General features: G+C 35.0%; 1 protein-coding gene across 1 annotated transcript in view; it reads left to right on the forward strand.

Moving 5' to 3' along the window:
• Positions 1-24,170, forward strand: part of TNKS2 (tankyrase 2) — a 56,617-nt gene that overhangs the window by 13,375 nt on the left and 19,072 nt on the right. Inside the window, exons 2-16 of the mRNA XM_072971599.1 lie at positions 529-753; positions 3,241-3,336; positions 4,876-4,912; positions 5,092-5,167; positions 5,530-5,624; positions 7,612-7,678; positions 9,819-10,005; positions 11,062-11,183; positions 13,506-13,597; positions 13,681-13,759; positions 16,481-16,652; positions 17,350-17,429; positions 20,514-20,659; positions 21,238-21,403; positions 21,957-22,176. Of these exons, the coding sequence (XP_072827700.1) occupies positions 529-753; positions 3,241-3,336; positions 4,876-4,912; positions 5,092-5,167; positions 5,530-5,624; positions 7,612-7,678; positions 9,819-10,005; positions 11,062-11,183; positions 13,506-13,597; positions 13,681-13,759; positions 16,481-16,652; positions 17,350-17,429; positions 20,514-20,659; positions 21,238-21,403; positions 21,957-22,176 (1,860 nt within the window). The remainder of the gene's footprint in view (positions 1-528; positions 754-3,240; positions 3,337-4,875; positions 4,913-5,091; positions 5,168-5,529; positions 5,625-7,611; positions 7,679-9,818; positions 10,006-11,061; positions 11,184-13,505; positions 13,598-13,680; positions 13,760-16,480; positions 16,653-17,349; positions 17,430-20,513; positions 20,660-21,237; positions 21,404-21,956; positions 22,177-24,170) is intronic.

Consider the following 24,170-nt stretch of genomic DNA (forward strand, 5'->3'; position numbering starts at 1 on the left):
GTACAAGTGGCAAAGTAGGGGCTCCTGTAAAAACAGCTGATTTCACACTTTTGCCTAGTATCACCTCTGTCTTCACTCCATCGACAGATACAAACTGTTGTTGCTATCCCAGAGTCCGCCAGTTTAGTAGAAACATTTTAGGAGATAGATGTGGGAAAGGGATTCTACCAAGTTGGTTCGATACATGTATTTTAAATACCTGATAATGTATGCATACTAAGTACGCAGAACGCTGCATTTGCGATTAGAAATGCTGTTGTAGAGTGGGAAACTTCTGAACTTTGGGCTTCAGTCACTTTTAACCTTTCTCTGAAGTTAGTAGTATGACCTAAGGTATTGGAGAGACCCTTTGGCTTTCTCATAAAGATTAGTTAGCAATGTATTTCACCTTATCAGTGAATTCCTGGATTGTTGGATCTATTACTATTTTCCATCTTAAAGTATTTTAGCATGGCTTCTACTTTACTGATTCTATTTTAATTTATTTTCTTTGGAGAACTTAAATGTGAATAATTTGTTTTCTTCTAGGCTTTGGGCGGAAAGATGTGGTTGAATATTTGCTTCAGAATGGTGCAAATGTCCAGGCACGTGATGATGGGGGCCTTATTCCTCTTCATAACGCATGCTCTTTTGGTCATGCTGAAGTAGTCAATCTCCTTTTGCGACATGGTGCAGACCCAAATGCTCGTGATAATTGGAATTACACTCCTCTCCATGAAGCTGCAATTAAAGGAAAGATTGATGTTTGCATCGGTAAGACTGTTTACATTCCAGAATTTTTTTAAAGTAGTTTGTAACTATTCTGAATCTAGATTGAATTTATTTGTTAATGTGATCAAATTCTGCCAGGCTAAATTTAAATCTTTGAGAACACTTCATGATTTAATCCAACCACTGTTTACTGAATGTTATTTTGTAGGTGATACTGGGCTTAAATTTTTTAGAGACCAGAATAGTACAAAATTCTTCTTCTCTAGAAATGTGAATTCTCTTGGAAATAATACACACAAAGAACCAGAGGGAGGCGTGGTGGAAGTGAACAGAGAGTGTTAGAGGACAGTGAGTGCAGTGACCAGGCTGGAGTTGAGTCACTCCTTCCTGAGTCTTCCCAGGAAGTCTTGGGGAGACAGGTTGAAAAGATAGGTAGGGACTTCCTTATAAGGAGTTTCAGACTCCAGGTTAAGTAGCATGATATTGTTATGTAGATAGTGTGGAATCATTAAAGATTTTAAGGAGGGTACTGTGTGCTGAGAGTAGTATATTTTAGAAAGAGTGATGTGGTAGAGGGCTGAAAAGAACGGATGGCATTAGGGAGGCTGGCTAGGAAGCTGTAGAATAAGGCAGATGAGAAATGAAGCAGGCATGCAACTAGGATGGTTATAGAATAGAAATGACAGAATAAAGAAAGAAGCATTTGAAGGAAAAATTATCAGTTATTTAGAATACTTTAAATTAACAGATGAAATAGGATTTGCCTGACAGGCTGATCACTGACAGAAAATTATATGTGAGAAGGCTGCTTATTTGAGAATTTTCAGTAACGGGGATTGACTTTTCTGAGTCTAACAGTCAGGGATTTTGGGCTCTGCTACCTTATCTCTATTTTCTGATGTAAAACGGGGGCAGTTGAAATCTTTAAGACAGATAGAAAGCCAATTCTGTGCACTAGGGAAAGTCCAAGGGCTCTATGCTAGATTTAAATTGTTCTTTCTTTCCCCCAAAACCCCAAATCACTTTATGCCAAAGTGACCAGTTTAGTTTAAATTAGGCAATTTATAAAAATAAGAAAAGGATTACCTAGTAACCTCTGCCCAATTCTTCTTTCTTGTGTGTTATCTTAAATTGCTACTGCCTCTGCTCAGAATCCTTTTCTGGTACCTCAATTTCAGACATATAAATAATTAGCTGTAATGTAGAGTTTTCCAAATACAGTTAAAGATCTGCACTGTCCAGTATGGTAGTTGAGGATGTGTAATGTGGCTAGTTGAGATATACTGTAAGGGAAAAATACATAGATTTCAAAGACAGTACAAAAAAAAAAAAAAAGGAGTGCAGAATACCTCAATTTTATATTGATTACAATATAAATGTAAATATTGAAATAAAAATATTTTGAGTATTTTGGTTTAAATAAAATTTGTTAAAATTAATTTAACCTCTTTATAATGTGGCTGCTAGAAAATTTTAAATTACATATGTAGCTCACGTTTATGACTCATGTTTTATTTCTCTTGGGTATCATTGTTACAGATAGTAGAGTAGAATGAACCTTAACCCTATCAAAGAACAGGGGCTGGGCTTCCCTTTTTGCATGTATTTATTTGCTTGTCTTTCCCCAGCTCCTTATTTATAATGTGCTGGAATAGCTTTATATAATAAATAATAGTATGTACAGAGTAGAGCATAAGTCTTCTCTTTTTATGTGCTTTGAGATATAATGTAGCAGTTTTTTTTAACATTTTTCTATTGAGCTATAGTCATTTTACAATGTTGTGTCTAATTCTAGTGTAGAGCACAGTTTTTCAGTTGTACATGAACATACATATATTCATTGTCAAATTTTTTTTTTGCTGTGAGCTTCCGTAAGATCTTGTATATATTTCCCTGTGCTATATAGTATAATTTTGTTTATCTACTCTGTATATATCTGTCAGTATCTACAAATTTTGAAATCCCAGTCTGTCTTTTCCCACCCCCCACCCTAATGTAGCAGTTTTGATTTGGGGTTTGTAAACCCTGAAGAGAAAATTATTTTTTTCTGTTTCTCTCTTTTTTTTTTTCTTTTAAGAATTTACCTGTGGTGTTTTTTACTTTTTATTTTTTAAATCCCAGATCTCTATTACTGGGCTATTCATACCTTTAGAAATTTCATTTCTGTTATAACAGAATAATCTTTCTAGCATAGGCAGTGTTCATTTGGAATGTGAAAACAGAAAACAAGCTTTCAGGCAAACTTGTCTTTTAGTTCCTTGTACACTCTATCTGTCCTTAGTTACTTGTCTAGCAAAGGAAAATCTGACATTGTGCTTAGGGGATATTTATTTAATGGGTCAAATACAGTAAATAATGGAATATTTTATATATTTGTATCTTTAAAATATAACATTTACCATACTGTCAGGATATGAAAAGTTTTTTAAATAACTTTGAGACTTCTGGACCAGAATTTTTGTGAAAGTGATTTACTAAAATCAAATTGTCACAATTACTATTTTGAAAGGTAGTGTTGCTCTTTTGCAGTGCTCTTACAGCATGGAGCTGAGCCGACTATCCGAAATACAGATGGAAGGACAGCATTGGATTTAGCAGACCCATCTGCCAAAGCAGTGCTGACTGGTAAGTCTGCACACTGTTGAGTATTCCGGGAAGAATATAAAGGATGAGCCTGCTAAGTAGATAGTCAGTTTCCTGCAGTTCATGACCTCAGCTAGATTTTTTAAATAGTGTCAGTTCAGTTGCTATTCTTTTCTGTGTCTGGACAGTTAACATTTGATTCTTGTCTAAGAAAGGTGACTTTTTTTTTAATTAGTATTTAAATTTGTGATTCCTGCCTTATTAGGGGCAGAGGTGGTAGATAATTGTGTGTTATAACCATTCTGTCGCTTTTCTAAACAGAAGAGTCTGGGCAGATCAGTTTCAGTACCATGAGGAATGCTAGTTACTGTGCTCTGGTGGAACTAATTCATGCCCTTGGAACCTATTAAGATTAGAAGACTGTGGTCTCTAGGTTTAGGTTGATTTTAGATGTCAAGCTTTTTTGAGTGCTAGTATCTGCTTCACATGTTTTCTCCCTTATCAGAGGGTTTCTTCATAAGCAGCTCTCTGCTGTATTATTTTCTGGATTCTTACCTATTGCGTGATCACCATTAGAATCATGTCTAATAGTCAAGAGCCTGAGTCACAAGCCTGAAGAGCTCTGCTGTGAGCTTTTGTGCTTGGACTTTGTGATATTTCTTCTGATATTACTGAGAAAATGTAAATTAGTTCCCTGCATGGTTTTTAGCAAAGTGATCTATTATTGTAACTGACAATTCAGTGTTCTTTTCCTCCTTCGCTATTCCATGGTCTTCCCTACTTTTATCTTTTAAAAAAGTCTTGGGGCTTAAAAGAAGCTTTGCACAGTAATCAGTACACAATTTGTTTTGTGGACACCAGTTAAGATTTTGTTTAAGCAGATCAATAAATACTGTTTATTATGTTAATTTAAATTGTATTCATTTTTAAGTTTTTGCTTCTATTGTAAGTAAAAACTATAGGCGTAAAGAGTTTATATTTAGTCCTGTATTTATTTGTATATATTTAAAGTAGCATTATAATAAAACAATTTTAGTGTTAAAAAATCTTCTCGATTCATAAAAATGTTAATGATTATGTTCAATTTGTGATTTTGTAGAATATCCTTTATAATTTCTGTAATATTGGTGTATTTGATTTTATTTGTTTTAATTTTGAATGAAGTAGGTGCATTTTCTCTATTAAACAAATAACACTAGTTTTAGGAAATTTGAGGAGGAAAAAGAAAAAAGGTGACCTATAACCTACCACTGAAGACAAACTTTGTTAAAATTTTGGTGTACTTCTTTCTTGGCTTTCCTTTTCTGTGCATATTATTTTCATATAGTTGTAGTCATATTTCATTATATGATATTGAATCGTTCCTTTTCACTTTCATAACAGACATTTCTTGTTTTACATGAAAATATTTTTAAACTGCACAATATTCTGTTGATTAACCATTTTCCATTTATTGGAAATTTATTTCCAAATTTTTTCTATTATAAATATAGTTCAGTGAGCAACTTTATGTATAAAACTGACATTACTTTTGTAATTAAATTTTCTTAATTTCTGCTATTTTTTCCCCCTAATTCACAGGTGAATATAAGAAAGATGAACTCTTGGAAAGTGCCAGGTGTGTAAATATGTACTGTTGTTATAAATATGTACCGTAAATACTTCACCTTTAATTTTAACTTTTTAGCAATAAGCAAACTCTAAAAGAGAATGAATTTTTTTTTAATGGTCACATAATGTCTCCAGATAGGATCTGACAAAGAATACAAATTGCTAATACATTTTTTTGTGTGCTAGGAGTGGCAACGAGGAGAAAATGATGGCTCTGCTTACACCATTAAATGTCAACTGCCATGCAAGTGATGGCAGAAAGGTACTTCCTTTTGCAACTAAGTTTGTGTGTGTCTCCTCGTAACATGAAATTGTGTTTGTCTTTTTACTTAAAAGAAGATGTCAACATTCTTATCAGATGTTTTAAGCGATAATTTGGATTAATTCTTAACCTTAGTAAAACTTTGTTAATAATAAGCATTTAGTTTGCTTCCTATTTGCAATAGTGAGCTTCTAAACAAACTTTTATACTATCCCTCTGGTATATATGTTAGATTTTGTAAAACCCAATTATTACTATTATTTAGACAATGAAGATAAAAAATTTTCTCTGAATTTTTACCTTTTCGTGCAATTTTGAAGCTATTATTTGTATTTCATTAATTTGTCTCATTAATATTTCAGTCAACTCCATTGCATTTGGCAGCAGGATACAACAGAGTGAAGATTGTACAACTGTTGTTGCAACATGGAGCTGATGTCCATGCTAAAGATAAAGGGTAAATAAGCATTTGAACAAAAATGAGAATTTCTTTTTTTTTTAACATTTTTTATTGATTTATAATCAAAATGAGGATTTCTTAAGTGTTACTGTGCTTATGATAATCTCTGTAATCTTGTAAAAATCATATTTTTTACTAAATATTGTAAACATTTTTATCGAGCTTTTAGAATATGCAGGTTCCTCTGAGAGCACAGGAAATTATAAAACCTTAAGGTCACCATCCATAGGGCTTACACTACACTTTAGAAGGCATGAAAAGATGCCTAACAATGTAAGTTCTCTACTAAGTGTGAGGTGGTAAATAGAAAGGCATAGTACTGCAGGGTTTCTTAGGAGCAGATACTCAGGGTAGTGGTTGGGAGATCCTTGGGGAAGGTGATATTTGCCCTGGACTCAGTTCAGGAAAGCAGACAGTTTAGGAAACATCACTCTGTGCAGGAGAACTGGTGTGAGAGAAGGTGCTACAGCAGACATTACAGCATATCAAAGACACAGTGACTAGACCAGCTTGGCTAAAGCAGTGATTCACATAGGGGAGAAATAAAGGTTAGAGTTAGGAAAACAGGTAAGAACCAACTTTTAAAGGACTTGGCATTCCAGCCTAAGGAATGCAAACTTGATTCTGTGAGCCGCATTAGCCATTGAAGGATCTTAAGCAAAGAGAATCATTCTTCAAAAAGAAAAGTTTTACAAAATGCATTCTGGCAGCAATGTGTCTGGTAGCTTGAAGAAGACTAGAGGAAAAAGCAGTGAGGAGAGTGAGCATTTATGGGTTCAAGCATTTTAAGTTTTATAATAGTAGTGGCAGAGGAAATGAAAAGAAGATGCAGATGTGAGAGATACTACAGTGTAAGAATGGATAAGATTTGTTGAATATTTAGATATGATGAGATAGAAAAGAATAAAGAGATGACTACATTTCAGATTCTGAAGATGAATAAGTGAAACCCAGTGATACACATTCAGAAATCTAAGAGGGAAAAACTGTTTTGTGGGGAGAACATTGAGTTCACTTTTAGAAGTCTTGATTTTATGAGCTGATGATGGGAATTCAGGTGGAGGTAGCTAGTAGATAGTTGGGAATGAAATTAGTGCTCAGGAAGTAAGAAATCGTATAATCAAAACAATGAGGAAAACCATAAGCCTTTAAAGAGGGAGCTGATAGAACCAAAGACTAAGCCATGGATGACCATCACTCAGCAGAGGCCATTGTGATGTCTTTGGTAATTAGTGAGTGATTCCCAAGGAGGAACACCTTGGGTCAGGATTTCAAGATTCCTCTGTACCTTCCTGTATAGAAAGTTCTTCCTCCATTGCCATCATGAAGGAATTGGGATTTATATGAAGGAATATAGCAATTTATCTTATAGAATCTCAAAAAAAAATGTTTCAAACAAGAGCCAGTTTTGGCGCTCTGAGTTTGGAAAAATGTGCAGAAGTAAGTCAGAAGGGAGGGAAAATCTTTCCTGTTTCACCTGGGGAGTAGTATGGCGTTCAGGGAACCTCAGGTAGTTTAGCATTCCATTATTGAAGGGTAAGGCCAGAGAGGGTCAGATCATCGTATGCCAAGCTTAACGATTGGAACCATCTTTTGAAAGCATGGGAGAACCAAGAAGGATATTAAAACAAGGAGTAACCACATCAGATTCACTTTTTAGAAAAATCTGGCTATAACTTGGAGGATAAATTGAAGTGCGGACTGTTTCAATAGACTAGGAAGAAATAATACAGGCCCAGACTGAGGCAATGGCGGTAGCAGTGGGTTGAGGGAAAAAAAGATGAAGTTGAAAGAGACTTGGGAGTTGAAATTGTTAGAACTAGTAGGGTTCGACTAGATACTGTTAAATTTCATACATTTTTATTAGAAGGTCTCATAAACCATTTAACTTTATTTAAATTTAAGCATAAATTTAATTAAAATCAAATAAACTAAGCCTAGGAAACCTAATAACACAGGCTTTTCCCTTCCTGTCATATTGTAGTGATCTGGTGCCCCTACACAATGCCTGTTCCTATGGTCATTATGAAGTAACTGAACTTCTGGTCAAGGTTAGTTCTTGTGTACTTTTCTTATAGTTATATAAAATTACTTGAAATACATAGTGTATGTGTTTTGTGTTTTTAGTGTTGGTGCATATAGGAGTATTTATAATCATTATAAAGTGTTAGCATCTATCTGACTTTTTTGAGATTTTTGAGATACCTAAGATTTTATACATAAAATAACTGCCATTTTCCAAATATTGGATTAAGTGAATCTAAAATTTTTGGCTAAAGGTTGAAGTTTCAAAACTCTTGAAAATAACAGAAAGCAATTTGTAGTGAACCATATAATATTAAAACCACTAGTTACATTTGCAAGACCTTCCCAGTTGTACTTTGGGTTAGAGCAGGCTCACTTGGTAAGCTTCGCTTCTTCCAGTATGCTGGGTGACTACTGTTTAACAAGCAAGTTCCCAGGACTGGCAAGCAACTCCTTGTTTACCCCTGTTAGATGAGAATAGAAGCTATGTATTCTCTTTGAGAGTGGATCCAAAAATGTTACTTACACTCATTTCTTTTTGTCCCCCAGACTCTACATATGTATTTGACCACATTCTTTAGACTTCTTTCACTCTACACCCATTCTGCCTCTAAAACTTTGACTCATTCTGTCATCAGCTGTCGTGGGAAGGGAAAGAGGACATTTGTTTCCAATGCCTCTTTGCTTCCTTTGGGGCATGTGCTACCACAGAATACATTTTCCCACAGAAACAACTTAATTATAATGATTAGATATTCTAAATAGTCCATAAGCCTTATAAAATTTATAATGTGGCCATAATATTATACATTTTAACAGTAGTGCTTTTGCTTATTGTAAAACTGAATCTTGAACTCAACAGAATATTTGGAATGTTATTGTGGTTGAGAGTGAGACATCACAGATTGCACTGGGACTACAGACAACTGAATGATGTTTTCCTAAGACTTAGTATTAGCTAAATAAGAATGGGAGGCTGGTTAGAGGTTGTGTATATAGATGAAGTTAACTGAGGTGAGGGTGTAGTTACTAGAGTAGTCAGGTTCAAGAGAATCAGGAGTTATCTAGTAATTATAAAAAGCCAAATTAGTTGAGAATTAGTTTCCCATCATTGAAAGTACTAAAGAGTAAGTAGCTGGTTTGCCTTCTGCCAGAATGCTATGGCAGGGATTTTGTGTTTGATGAGAGGCTGAACTAGAATGACTTCTGTGGTCCATCGAACTCTAGTACATGGAAATGTCTAAAATTGAAAAGACTGACAGTGTTAGCAAGGATGTGGACCACTGGAACTCAGACATTGCTGATGGCAATGCAAAAATAATACAAGCACTTTAGAAAACTGTTCAGCAGTTTCTAATAAAAGTAAACATACAACTTCCATATGACCCAGCAATTCCGCCCCTAGGGATACATCCAAGAGAAATGATAGTGTGTATTCATAAAGAGACTTGTACATGGATGCTCATGACAACCTATGTATAATAGTCAAAAACTAGAAACAGTTCAAATGCCCATCAACAGGATGATGGATTATGGGATGCTGCACAATGGAATGCAACTCAGCAATAAAAACTTGATACAACAGCATGAATGATTCTCAGAAGCATTGTGTGAAAGAATCTAGACACAAGTACATATTGTGTTACTCCATTTTAGTAAAATTCAAGAATGAGTAATTCTAGTATGTAGTACCAACGGTAAGAAAGAGGGCGGGAATTGACTGTAAAAGGAGTATCAGGGGCCATTCTCGGGTAATGAAAACATCCTGTATCTTGAATTGAGTGATGATCTCATGGATATATACATTTGTCAAAACTCATCAAACTGTACACTTAAGAACTGTACATTTTACCATATGTAAATTATATCAAAGAAAAAAAATAGTTCTTGGAAAAGACGAAGGTTATATCTAAAGCTTCGTTTTAACTGTTTTAACAATAAGAGTTAAAAGAGGCACTTGGGTAGTAAATAATAATGGGTAGGCCTAGGCAACCATTTTTCTATGGGGAAGATGTATTCTCTTTCTGAAATAATTGGTTTGAAAGTGACCTTTGGGAACATTATCTTTTTAAGTTTGCGTGATGTTAAATTACACAGTACTAGTAATTCTAAAGTCTCTTAAAAATTGAACTCTAAATATATACTTTACCTACCCCAACCCCTCAGCATGGTGCCTGCGTCAATGCAATGGACTTGTGGCAGTTCACTCCTCTTCATGAGGCAGCTTCCAAGAACAGGATTGAAGTGTGTTCTCTTCTCCTGAGTTACGGTGCAGATCCAACACTGCTGAACTGTCACAATAAAAGTGCTATAGACTTGGCTCCCACACCACAGCTAAAAGAAAGACTAGCATGTAAGTATAAAATGATGAATGCTCAGCTAGACTCATATCAGTAAACTAAAATCTTTTCTTGGTTTTTTTTTTAGAAATAGTAAAATAATAGAATATTTTCCTTACCCATGGATATCTATTGTTGTTCAGACTAGCATATTAAATCATTTGAAAGTTTCAACTCATTTTGCTCTTAAGATGCTATGAAAAGAAAATATATTTGTATTTGCTTTTCTCAGGTCAGGTTAAATGCTTTTTATATGTGTTAGTCTTATAGATGGTATGCTTTTGAAAAGAAAGAACTTGGGTTTTGTTCCTGTCTTTGATGTGACTTTTTATCTGCCATGAAGTTCAAGTGTTATTTGTAAGATTGCTGTTTTACAAACATAGTCTCTAGATCTTGTCATCTAATATTCTTTGGTATCTGGGCACTTCTGTGCTTTTCTGTCTGTAACTGAAATAGATGATGTAGTGAGAAATAGCCACCTAATTCGAATACAGTATCATTGTACACAAATAGAACACTTGTGTTAAGCTTATTACTCTGAAATAGTAAAGGGTAATGGGTGGTTTCACAAGTCCAGTGAATAAAAGAGAGGAATCTTGAGAAAATACTCTCTTTCATTTGTTCATCAGTAGGTGGCTCTTGGAAATATCCAACTAGTCTAGTCCCCAGGTCTCTGATTTATTTACAAAACCATCTGCTACTGCCATAATGTTAATATAGGGACTATAATCACTTTTTATTTCTTTACTTAGAGAAGTTTTTTGCTTTGGAAAATTCTCAGAAGTCTCTGGTCTGGAAATATACTGCAGTAATCCAGATACCAGACCAAAATAGACCTTGAGTTGGCCATGAGTATACATGAGTTGGCATGTTGTATACACGTAGGGATGAATTGGATCATAACCGAGGGGAACTGGAGTACCACTGTCTCCCCTTTCAGGGGTTATATTTGGAGCATATCTTTAGAGCCTGACTACTTTGGTAGATAATTTTGAAAATAATCTTTCACAAGGTAAGTCCCATAAATTTGATAATTCTCATGCAGATTTAAATGCTTTTTCTTTATCTAGATGAATTTAAAGGCCACTCATTGCTTCAAGCTGCACGGGAAGCTGATGTTACACGAATCAAAAAACATCTCTCTCTGGAAATGGTGAATTTTAAGCATCCTCAGACACATGAAACAGCATTGGTAATAATTCAGGTTTAAGTTGTTAAAATAAAATATCCAAAACCATGCTAAACTGATCATAATGTCCTACTTCTTTTGATGATACAGGATACCTAACATAATATCCTACTTTTAATAATAGCATTGTTCTTAAAATATGTGCTTTTTAAGAATTAATGCCTACAGATATAGAAAGAAAAAATTTTGAATACAGAAAAATAAACCACCTTATCCCCTCAAAAGGCAGTACTGTTGTTCATTTGGGCAGCCTTCCAGAGAAAAATTTTGCTCACATACTGCCATATATGTAACTTTTATTGTCACAAATTGTACGTATCATTTACTTTTTTCTTACTATGAAGAGTATAGATGTTTATGATTGAAAATTTGGAACCCACTGAAAAATAAGATAATCCTGCCATCAAGATAAAAACCAGTTAATTTTCCTTTCAGTATTGTAATTTTTTTTCAAAATCAGATCTGAAGTTTGCATATAGCCCCTCTGTACTGTGTGAATAAGGTATCTGTGTGAATGGTAAGGTAACATCACGTCCCTGAGAGGTCATACCGGCTCTGTGGAGCTCTAACAAAGTAGGCAAGGGTGCAGCGGCCTGTGGAGAAGCAGTCTGGACAGAACGGAAGTGAGCATAGGTAAGGGGTGGAAGCTAAGAAAGGGAATGATGTCATCATTGGCCACCTTAACAGTAGAAATTTAAAAGGAACAAAGCTGTATGAGTTTCAGAATGTGCTTCGGGTGAGGGAAGATGACACTAAGTAAGTTAATGTGTTGGGGCAGATTTAACTCCTAGTAGCCTTACTTATCTGATATCTTTATGGTAAATTTTCTTCCTTATGCCATGATATAAACTCTGAAGCTTATGTAGAAACCTATCTATAAGGCATTTTAGATCTTTTTTGCTACTTGTAAAAAAAAAATCCATGTTAAAAAAAAAAGCAAAGTTGCAGACTGGTAAGTGCCGGTGCAAAATTAAAATCATAACAGTATCAAGGTGGTACAGAGAAACTTGGAAAAAACTGATGGGGAAAGTTTTCTGGTCTGAAAAGTTAATTCTACATTATTTTCTCCTAAGTTCTCTACTGTTAAACCACTCATCTTTTGTTACTAACTTTAACACAGACAAGGAGTTAACTGTTGGTAGATAGTTGTGCTGCAGAGACAGTGTCTTCCAAGTTTCCAGCAATCACAGGTCCTGCCTGTAACAGGATGGGGCAGATGAGTAAGGGTTTAACTTGAGATGGATGAGCTCAAGAATTCTTGGGTATGAACTATTTCCATTCTCTGTGCCATCCTGATAGATGTCCTGGGATGATTACTGAAAACACACCAAAGGAGCTATGTTCACCGGTTAGAAATGGTTTTATTGAAGTCAAATAAATGATTCTGGTGGCAGCAACAACATCAAAGAATGAATCTGAAACAGAGATATAAGGATCAGATAAGCTTTATGATGAACAACAGATTAAAATCAGAGAACAAATTTGATATGTACTGAGTTTAGATGTATGGTGCAATTTAGCTTGATAATTATCCAGAACTTCTATTCCATGAATTGTCAGTTTTCAGTTTTAACATTCATACATTGATTTGGTTATTCACTCATTCTGACATTTATTGAACACCTGTTGTTTATGAGTATAATCCTGGATGTTGGGGGTACAAAGATCTGGAACATGACCATGAGATGCTAATTAGGTTCATAGGCAAATCCCTACCTCGTGTCTCCTTTCCTCTTTGATACATCATAAACATAGATCCTGCAGCCTCCAACTGAGCGTGTATCATTTTCTGCCACTGATTTTATCAAACAGGTAATCCAGGCTTCTTATTCTGCTAAGACAACTCACTGAGAGAGAAATAAATACTACCCAATTTGTCAGCTATTCTGTCGGTGTTTTACCAGGCAGAATCCAGCGCTGATGAATACTTTGTTGTTTCCTCATGTAATGAAATCCCAGCCATTGGAGTGTTTTATTAACCTTTAAAAAATAACATAAGCATCGTGCTATATGGGAACAGTTTTGAAAGGACTATTGGTCACAATTTAAGTTTTTCATCATAGCAGTAGTAGCTTTTTCAGAGATGTAGAATAAGTATAAAGCTTGATCAGAATATTTAGTAACATATCCCTTGGTAGATAGGATTTTCCAGCCCTGTCAGAATTTAGGGATCATTGCACATTCTATGAAGAGCAAAGTTAGGTCAGAAATGAAACAAAGGTGTGAAGTAACTCCTTGATTGTTCTTGATTGGAAGCACAAATGTTCTTAAATAAAAACCAGTTCTGTATAGTCCTTGATTAATGCTGCAATTTAAATTATTTAGCATTGTGCTGCCGCGTCTCCATATCCCAAAAGAAAGCAAATATGTGAACTGTTGCTAAGAAAAGGAGCAAACATCAATGAGAAGACTAAAGAGTAAGTATGCTTTTAATAATTAAAAATTATTGACATTTTTATCTGTTGGAAAATACTTCATTGTCTGGCTTTTTCTCTTTAAGATTCTTGACTCCTCTACACGTGGCCTCTGAGAAAGCTCATAACGATGTTGTTGAAGTAGTGGTGAAACATGAAGCAAAGGTATACTTCACTTTTGGTAATCTTTGGTAATCCAGTGAGTTACTTTCTTTTTAGCAGATGAAATGCCTGACTTCCTAAACTATTTACTCTCTCCTAAGTATTATTTTTTTCCTCGAAATAGTCCTGCAGATACTTTTTTCTCTATCTTTTTGCTAAAAAGTCTATGGATTTACTCAAAGATGTGTTATTCCTACATATCCTTCCTTCTCCCTTCCTTTTAACCACACCACACTGGGTAAATATCCTTCAGGTCTTTTTCTAACAGTACACTCTTGAGAATATCCCTAGCCAGAGACATCCATATTCTGACCTATCATCTTTTCCAGGATTCTCTTCTGGTATCTTCTGTTCCATGGTTACCACGATAATTCCTGCTATTACCCCAGGCACAGTCTCTCTTACCCTCTGTTATTTCATGACTAAGCCAAAGAACATGGAACAGAAGGAAATAGTTAAACTGTTTAAATGACTTGACTTAAAATGTAGCTTCTCATATTGTGAAGTTACTGTTCTGTAGTTAGCATTTGTACACAAAGCATTTTATTCATGGAATAATTATGTTTTCATCAAGGCTAAAAATCACAATGTCTTACCTAGGAACTTATAAAAAGTTACTCAGTAAACGATACACATAGATAGCATCCCAGATTGGAAGAGATAACAGTCACCTAATTCAACAGTTTTCACAGTTTTTAGCCACAAATCCTTGTTTTCTTCAAACAAAATCTTTGGTAGGTAGTTGTTGTAGAACAGAATTGAGCTGCTCTGATGAAGGGAGAAGAAAGAAACAGAGATCCCTTTACCCTTGGGGCCCCCTGAGGCTCTTCTCCAAATGAACTTTGTAGACTTGTTTTCTGATCTGTCCTTCCTTGGGTTTCCACCCAAGGAACTACTTTGATTCTACAGTTTCTTCTTCTGTTGCCTCTCAGTGTCCTAATTTCTCTTTGATTTGGGGGAATTCTTGATAATGTATAATCTCAATCTTTCTTATTGTAAAGTATTGAAAAAATAAAGTTTATTTCTGCTTGACTGCTTGGCATACCTCATTTGTCTGTCTGTTCTGTAACTTTTCGTTGATTGCTCTTTTCTTACGTGTGGTGCATTATGTGAAGACTGTCTGGATGCAAATTAAATTTGATTTGTGTAACAGTCTCAACTAAGGTGACCAACCATCCAGGTTTGTCCCAGGACTGAGGGATTTCTGGGAACACAGGACTTTTCAGTGCTTAAACTGGAAAAGTCCCAGACAAACCAGGACAAGTTGGTCACCTGATCTTGACACAGAGTGGTACCCAGATAAAGTTTTCAAGTAAATGTAGTTCACATTTCAGTGAGTTTTTTATGTGAATAAATAAATTAATTGCCCTGACCATTTTAAATTGATTTTTCAGATTCAATAAGCATGGAGACTAGTTTTATAGGCTACTTTTAGATTCATTGAGAAAGTCTTATTATATACTTCTGTTCAGATGTTCTCTGATTCTAAGAATATGAATTAGACAATGTCTCAAAACACACTAGTGGTCATGTGATTGATTACTGAGGAATTTGATTTCTCAGTTATGATTTGAAGAATTATTTTCCTGGTTGGTTGGGGGAATGGGGATGAGATAGGAGGAGTCTTACAGGTGACTTTTTTTTAATGGAAAATTTCAAAAAATACAACCAAGTTGGAAGAATTTTAAAGAGAGTAGTTATATACTCACCATCTAAATTCTGTCACTAGCATTTTACCATATTGTTTTCTTTTATATCCACCAATTTCTCCCTCTATCCATCAATATCTCTTTTTTTGGCAAACTTTTTTTAAAAAATTTGCTAATTACTGTACACTTCTCCCTAAATTCTCTTAGTAGGATTCAGCTAGACATTAATATTTGTTTTCAGGTTTTATTTGGATGTGAAATTTATGTGCAATGAAATGTACAAATCTTAAATGTACATTTACTGAACTTTGCCTAATGCATATACCTGTGCAACTAAAATCATGACAGTAGAGAACATTATCTTATAGCAAAGGCAGTGTCCCATCCAAGGCAGTCTCCACACCTAAAGGCAACAACCATTTTGATTTTTTCTAACATAGATTAGATGCAGCTGTTCTGGGCCTTCATGTCCATGGAATCATGCAATATATACTCTTTGGTGTAAGACTTTTTCCACTCAGAATAATGTTTTGGAGATTAAGCCACGTATCAATAATTTGTTCCTTTTTATTGCTAAGAAATATTCTGTTGTGTGAATATACCATAGTGTCTTGATCCATACAGATTATATTTTACATGATAAATAAGGTAGAAGAATAAGCCAATAGAAATAAGTATTTTAATGATAATTTAGTCTCTGGCTTTGTTACTATTATCTTGGAGTTAGTCTCAACATTTCTACACCTCAGAGATCCATAAAAATACATGCATTAGACTTTCTTAGGCAATGTCTAGCTCTAAATGCAGTAAATCTGTGAATGCTGTAATGCTAATAAACACAACTGTTTTTCAACATCTTAACACTTTTAATCCAAAATTGGGTCTTCTGATGTCTGCCTTCATGAATTGGTGAATTTATACTTTGATTTGAGCAAAAATACTTGCATTGGCACTGGATAATAGGCTTCATAAAAGAATAGTTGAAATTTTAAATTGGTAACAAGTGCTGAATACACAAATGGACAGTTTAAAATTTTGCACTGCAAGCTAATTTTAGCTTTTCTGCATTGTTAAGGTTAATGCTCTGGATAATCTCGGTCAGACTTCTCTGCACAGAGCTGCACATTGTGGTCATCTGCAAACCTGCCGCCTACTCCTGAGTTATGGGTGTGATCCTAACATCATATCCCTTCAGGGCTTTACTGCCTTACAGATGGGAAATGAAAATGTGCAGCAACTTCTTCAAGGTATTGAATGCTTCCATGAAATTATTATTTTTTTAAATTAACCTTTATTTATTTATTTTTTACATATCATGTAAGAGTTGGTAGTAAAAAGAAAGTTTTTTTAGATTTGTTGGCTGTTTCTTTTTCTAAAATTCTTACTTTTTATTGAAGTGTGGTCGATGACTGTTATTTTCAGGTGTACAACTAAGTGATTCAGTTATATGTATACATACATATATTTAGATTCTTTTCCATTACAGCTCATTACAAGAAATTAGATATAGTTGCTGTGCTGTACAGTAGGTCCTTGTAAGCTGTTATTTCTTCTTACAGCTCATTGTACTCAATGCACAAATACTGTTAAACCTGATTATAGGTCAGGCCATCTTTCATTATCTACTTTATTTATGTTCCTTTATATTACTTAAATCTCATTTTATAATTCACATTTACGTACATTTCACATATGCGTGTGTGTGTGTGTGTGTGTGTGTGTGTGTGTGTGTGTGTGTGTGTTGTAAAATGTTTCAAAAAGTTTTTACTGCTTTTCCCCTACTACCTTGGAGATTTCCTACATAATTACCACCAAACTGTAAAAAGAGCTTTACTTTCAGATACGATGCCTCCCTTAAAGCTTCGCCCCCCTAGCCCCCTTCCAAAGCCCCCCAGCCCCTTTCCAAACAGGAATTAATCACTCTTTTCTTCCCTTTCTTTTTAGAGGGTATCCCATTAGGTAATTCAGAAGCCGACAGACAATTGCTGGAAGCTGCAAAAGCTGGAGATGTAGAAACTGTAAAAGTAAGATACGATCTTATGGTTTTGTTAACTTTGGGTTTTTATTTTAACTATTTAATGAATCCGTACTGTTAATATGAAAAATCAAGTTATTTATATGTGCATTGTTTTAAAAGGTAAATAATGCTAATCTAGTTCTGCTCTGCAAATAAGGATCATTAATGAAAGAAACTTTGATTTCACATCTCAATAAATACATCATGTCACAAATTTAAATAAACTTCATGTTTATAGAAATGCATTTTGTTTAAAGAACCTATTCATTTGTCCCTTTAAAAGAATAACACATATCAAATAATTGTCCATTATTGTTTACATATGACACCTGAAACAGGAAGGGAAGAAAACTGAACAGTGTATCACTCTGTCTACACATTTCTTCTGGTTTCTTCATTTCTTTGCCCGCTCTACCTTTGTGAGGATCCAGTGTTTATAGTAATAATAGAGTGTCACCACTTTTCAGAGCCATTGTCTCCTAATAATGTTCAGTTTATCTCGACACTGAAATACTTTTTTTCTTTCTCAGAAGAGCCAACTAGCCCTTCTAGGACCCATCTCCTATAATGGTCAATCTTTCCTCAAACTTTGCTTTTACTATAGAATCATATGTAATGTCTTATTGCCTATACCAGATACTTCTATTACCTATAGAAACTGTGTATCTGAATAACTAACTCGGAAGACTAACATTTTGGAAGAGCAAGACTACTTTTCAGTTCAACTAATATAAATTAAAATTAACTCAGCATGTTTCATGAATTAGATAATTCTTCAGTAATGCAATGATGTTATTTTCATTTCCAGAGCTAGTAAGGGAGAAAAGAGCCCTGTTGCGTCCTCTCTCCTCACCACACACAAACTTTTTCAAAGCAGTGCTGGTCCTATTTGAGGTGGCACTGATAGGAAATAAGTTTTATAAAAAGCTTAATTTACTGATTTGATTCGTGGCAGAGGTCACTATTTGAAACAGTTTCACTATATTTCTCTATGGGGTTCTTAATCCTGAATAGACTAACCCCACAAAATCAATTTTAGATTTTCTGAGAACAAAATACAAATATTGGTCTCATCTAACCTTCAGCTCTGAGGAAATTTATTCACTGTCGTTTTAAATAAAGAGATTTCTCCAAGTTGATTTAAAAGTCTTTGTGATCCTTTCCTACTGCTTTATCTGTGTAGATAGTGCAGTCATTTCCAAATAACTTAAGATTTTATTTTTTTTAATAATTTAACTTTTCAAAGAAAAATGCTATTATGCAGTTTATTGTTTGACTTATTTTGTAGTTCATTCTCATGCCCTTAATTAGGAGGTTAACATGATTTTGAAAGGGTGGATTTTGTTTCTCTTATTGACAAGTCATCTTCCACAAGTCATTATTTGTGGAAAAACGAATCACTTGAGTTAAGGATAGTGAGCTGAGATTTTGTTTTTGTTTTTTTGAAGAATGATAAATTACGTTAGATGGGCAGATGGAGTTAGAGTCAACTAGCTGTTGGCAGGGAAGGGGGATTACTGGTAAAAAATTGTAATGGTCATCCACTTACATATATTAAGGAACATAAAACTATATTCAGTACACTAATATTAAAGACCAGACTTTGTTTTCATAAAGATAGAAGAAGGCTAGAAGGAAGAAATAGATCAAGAGAAAAGATTGGGGGCAGCAATTGGACTTAGAGAATAAAATAATGCCATTGGATTGAGGAAGACCTTCCCCTCTCCCTGTGATAGACATTAGGCTGCCTTTCCTCAACTCTGCTTTTAAAATCACTTAATGGAAATTTATCTCCATCAACTTTTCTATTCCTTGTATATCTCTACACCAATGGCTTGGTATGAATTGCTAGGACAGTAACATCTGCACATTGCCCAGTGAGTACTTCATTTATGTGCTCAGTAATGTTTGTTTAGTGGTGAGCTCTCAGGCTAGATACTTTCTTGGACACCTACTGTTAGTAAAGTTGTCTCAGTGGACAAAATTAAACTGAGAGCTAGGGAGTTAGAATGGCCATTGATAACGACCAAACCTAGCAGGACTTGACATACGGGTTAATTCCTCCTTCCTGGAGCCCGATTTCAGAGCCACAGAACACCATCTCTCAATGGTGGGACCCTGAATGTATATATCCAACAGGCTCTGGTTGGGAATGCACTAAAGAGTTCTATCAGACCTGTTATTAACCCCCTTGAGGTAAACCTACTGATAGCTGGCTCCTTTGGTTTATTAGGCTTAAGTTATGCCTGCTTGTAGGGTAGGGGAGTAAAAAAAAAAAAGGGAAAGTGTTTTTAGTAATATTCTTACCTAAAATATTCTTTTGATCTTTTTTTGAGCACCATGATTTATTATCTGTGTTGCTTTCCTTCCCCAAATGTTCACATACTCTTTGAGTATTTTGAGTGTTACTCTTACAAGCCTTTCTCAGCTAGACTTCCTCACCTGAACCAAAAAAGACAAAAAATTACTTTTCTTAATCCTCCCAAGGATTATATACAACCAATAGCATTCTATTAGTTTATTCATTCCACGTAGTACAATATAATTCTCTAAGTGTAATTCCTCAGGCCCCATCCCAAACATAACAAATTAGGAAATCTGGAGGTAGGACCCAGTGCACATGAAAATTTGAGAACCACTGTTCTAGAACAGTACTTTAATGTGTTTACAGGTTATGTAGAGATCCTGTCAGAATGCAGATTCTGATTCAGTGGGTAAAAGTCTGAGAATCAGAGTTTTTAACAAGTTCCCAGGTGATGCCAGTGCTCCTATGATCCAGGATACCTATACATATATTTACCACAAAATGGAAATTACAACTGCTGATAATTGGTACTTAAATGTTACCTTTATGTAAATTGTAGTAATGGTAATAACAAAATGGACCTACGAGCTTTAGCAAAAGAAGATGATTATAGATAAGAGGACCAGAGAGATTCCCAGTAAATGACAAGATGAAGTAAGAAGAATAAATAGCAAAGAGTTTCTGAGAATACTGATAATGATGAGACATTGGAAATTTCTATTAGATAAATGAAAGCAAGAAGTTAGAATATGTAACATCATGTGTACACTGTGTTCCATCCTACAGAAATTATGTACTGTTCAGAGTGTCAACTGCAGAGACATTGAAGGACGTCAGTCTACACCGCTCCACTTTGCGGCGGGCTATAACCGGGTGTCTGTGGTGGAATACCTACTGCAACACGGAGCTGACGTGCACGCTAAAGATAAAGGGCAAGTACCAGCACTCACCGGGGCCTCTCTGTTCCTTCATCTGACCTTTGTAGGAAAATCTGAAAATATTTTTAAGATAGTTGGTAGCTCTTTTATTTTCAGAGAAGTCTGTTTGCTAACATTGGCTTAAATATAGCTTCTTAATTTCAGTCAAGACTTTATGGTTAGCGTTTATGTAAAAAGCTGCATAATGCCTTTTTATTATTCTGTAATGACCAAGGAGATTACAGCATTAGTGTGATACTGATTTTTAATGTAAATTTTTTAGTTTGCATTGAGGACACTTGAATTATTCCAGTTTATCTTAAAATTATTTTTCTTTAAAAATATATATTTCTCAGTTCTGGATATTGAATATATAGATGTTTGTTACATTCTCTGCAATTTTAAATATTTTTGAAATTTCCTCCCTTCCTCCCCCTCACAAAGTAATTTCATTTCTGCTTTCAGATTTTAGGTTCTGTAAAATACAATCAGTAAAATCCCACATGCAGTTCAAGAAATTTAGCTGCTATATGTAATAATTTAAATTAAAGTGTATCTTTGTGTTGTGTTGCTCATTTAACTTTCCATTTCAGAGGCCTTGTACCTTTGCACAATGCATGTTCTTATGGACACTATGAAGTTGCAGAACTTCTTGTTAAGCATGGAGCAGTAGTTAATGTAGCTGACTTATGGAAATTTACACCTTTACATGAAGCAGCAGCAAAAGGAAAATATGAAATTTGTAAACTTCTGCTCCAGGTATATTTAAGTACTTACTGTGGACAGAGTGTATTATACAAAATATGTTTATGATATTTCTAACAACTAATATAAAGTTAAACTAGTAAGGAGGTAGGAAGCAAAGTTGTCTAATTCTGAACCTGGATTTCAGAATAGATGTCATGAACACTATAAGCCAGTTTTATTTAGCACTGATGAAATTGACATTACTGGTTTTTCTATACTGGTACTGATATAGATACTTTACAGTAAAAACAAGAGTATAGTTACATTTATACTTTATACAAACATTGAAGTTTCATGAAAACTAAAAATAGCATATGTGAAAGGTAATTTTTAATGAGATACTACCTTATTTTGAAAGTTTAAATTTTTAACTATATTATTGCATTATAGAAGCCCAATATTTAACTGCCTCTATTTTTTAAGTTTTTGTATATTAATTAAGCATTAATAACAATCATGTTAATCTTTAAGGTATAGTCTCTTAGTATCATTAAATGTACTATTTTCTCATTGACCAAGGGCAAACTTAAGCCATTTCCTCGCTTTCTGTTTTTCACATGGCCAGCATGGTGCAGACCCTACAAAGAAAAACAGAGATGGAAATACTCCTTTGGATCTTGTTAAAGATGGGGATACAGATATCCAAGATCTACTTAGGGGAGATGCAGCTTTGTTGGATGCTGCCAAGAAGGGTTGTTTGGCCAGAGTAAAGAAGTTATCTTCTCCAGATAATGTAAATTGTCGTGATACCCAAGGCCGGCATTCAACACCTTTACATTTAGCAGGTAAGTGGATGAAGTGTCTCAGATTTAGGCTGGTGACATGTAAGATTCATTTTACCTGAGTAAAATATTTCCTATAAGTAATCTTGAAAGATTAAAATCAAGTATCTTCTAATACTTCCATCATACTCTAGGGTATTTGTATAGGGCAACTGTACTTCACATCCGCTTTAGTACCAGCATGTTATATTCAGTAAGAACCATTGAAATGGGCTCTGTCAGTCACCATGTGCTTTGGAACCTTTATTCCAGGTCATACTGTGTGAATCATCTATGACGTGTGTGTTTTGACTACAGAAATTTCAAAAATATGCCTGTTGAGCCATCCTTCCTCGTGGGAAGCTAAAGCTTTCCATTCTTCTGATGATAGCTGTTAAGCACAAGCAGAAAACAATCTTTAGAGTCTTTCAGGAGTTACATAAACCTCTTGCTCAAGTTATTCATTGTGTTAGTTTGTTAGGCCTGCCTTGATTTACCACAGGCTAAGGGGCTTAAACAACAGAAATGTATTTCCTCACACTTCTGGAGATGTTGGCAGGACTGGTTTCTTCTGAGGCCTCGCTCCTTGGCTTGCAGATGACCACCTTCTCTGTGTCCTCACGTGTCCCTTTCTCTGTGTATATCCCTGGTGTGTCTATGTTCTAATCTTCGCTTATACGGAGAACAGTCAGATTCACTTAGGGCTAACCCTAACAACTTCATTTTAACTTAATTACCTCTTTAAAGGCCTTATCTCCAAATACAGTCACTTTCTAAGATACTAGTGGTTAGGGCTCAACATAGGAAACTTGGGGACTACAATTCAGTACGTGGCATTTGTTCTAAGATTCCATTCATGAAAGTGGCACAGTATATCTTTTTCAGCTGCATTAAAGATGCTAAGGAATGGGCCATTAAAACACTGAGCTACAGCTAATACTTCAGTGGAGCTGCATCATAGGCACATTTGATTCATACAAGTTTATCTGAATACATGTGGTTTAAAAAGAGAAAAAAGGAATGCAGGTGTTTCTGCCACTTTGTGTAATGTGGGAGATGAAAGTCCACACTCTTCTCTCAGTTCCTTTTGGTCTTACAGTGTGAGCAGCTATGTTCCTAGTTTTTAAGAGATAATTTTAGTGTATGTGGTTTTTACCTTTAAATTATGACCCCATGTAAGTTAGGACCCCACTGTCAGTGGAAAAGAATTACTCCATCTGTGTGTCTTTTAGACACATTTTGAAGTGGTAAGCCACAAATGCTAACAAGGTGAGAGAAAGCTCTCCTCCTTCTCCTGGCAATCAGGAGTTTCTAGTCCCTGTAAGACAAGATGTAGCCTGACCTCTGATTTGAATTGTGCTGTGCATATTTATTTATATAAGCTTTTTGTATTTTAATGATAGCTTATCTAGAACATTTAACATTATTGTTTGTCTGTGTTGTACTTGTAAGTGGCAAATATGTTGTATACACAAAATATTTCTCCTCATTTATGTGGTATTACACCTCGAGACCTGGAAGGACTTTTGAATTTGGTGTAGTACTTAGTTTATGTTAGTTTCGTAGTTTTGTTTTTCTTTACTTGACCTTACTAAAGTTTTTTTGCTTTAGATCATTCAGCAAAAGGCTAAAAAACTACAGTGAAAATGAATGTGAAAAAAGTATTTTGAACTATTTTAAAGTTTCAGGTGATAACCTGGTTTTACATTGGCAAAGTTAAGTTCCAGATTTACTTTCAAACTATGGTTGTCAAACAAAATATACTTACTTTACCATGAGCATGTACTAAGATAGCTGAGTTCTCAGGGTGACAGCTGGGGAGTTATGGTACATTTATAAAATGCTAAGTTTTACTTCATGGCTTTAGCAGCAATTGGTTCTGCTGCCAGACTTGTAGAGTTGTGTACCTCTACATTCTCTCTAGCAAAAAGCATGTCTTCGTGGCCTTCTGGGGATATGAGGCCCTGAGACCCACACTGGTGTGTTTTCTGCTCTGCCAGCCACTTGTGTTCCTAACT

This window comes from Vicugna pacos, chromosome 11 (assembly GCF_048564905.1).
Source record: "Vicugna pacos chromosome 11, VicPac4, whole genome shotgun sequence".
NCBI lineage: Eukaryota > Metazoa > Chordata > Mammalia > Artiodactyla > Camelidae > Vicugna > Vicugna pacos.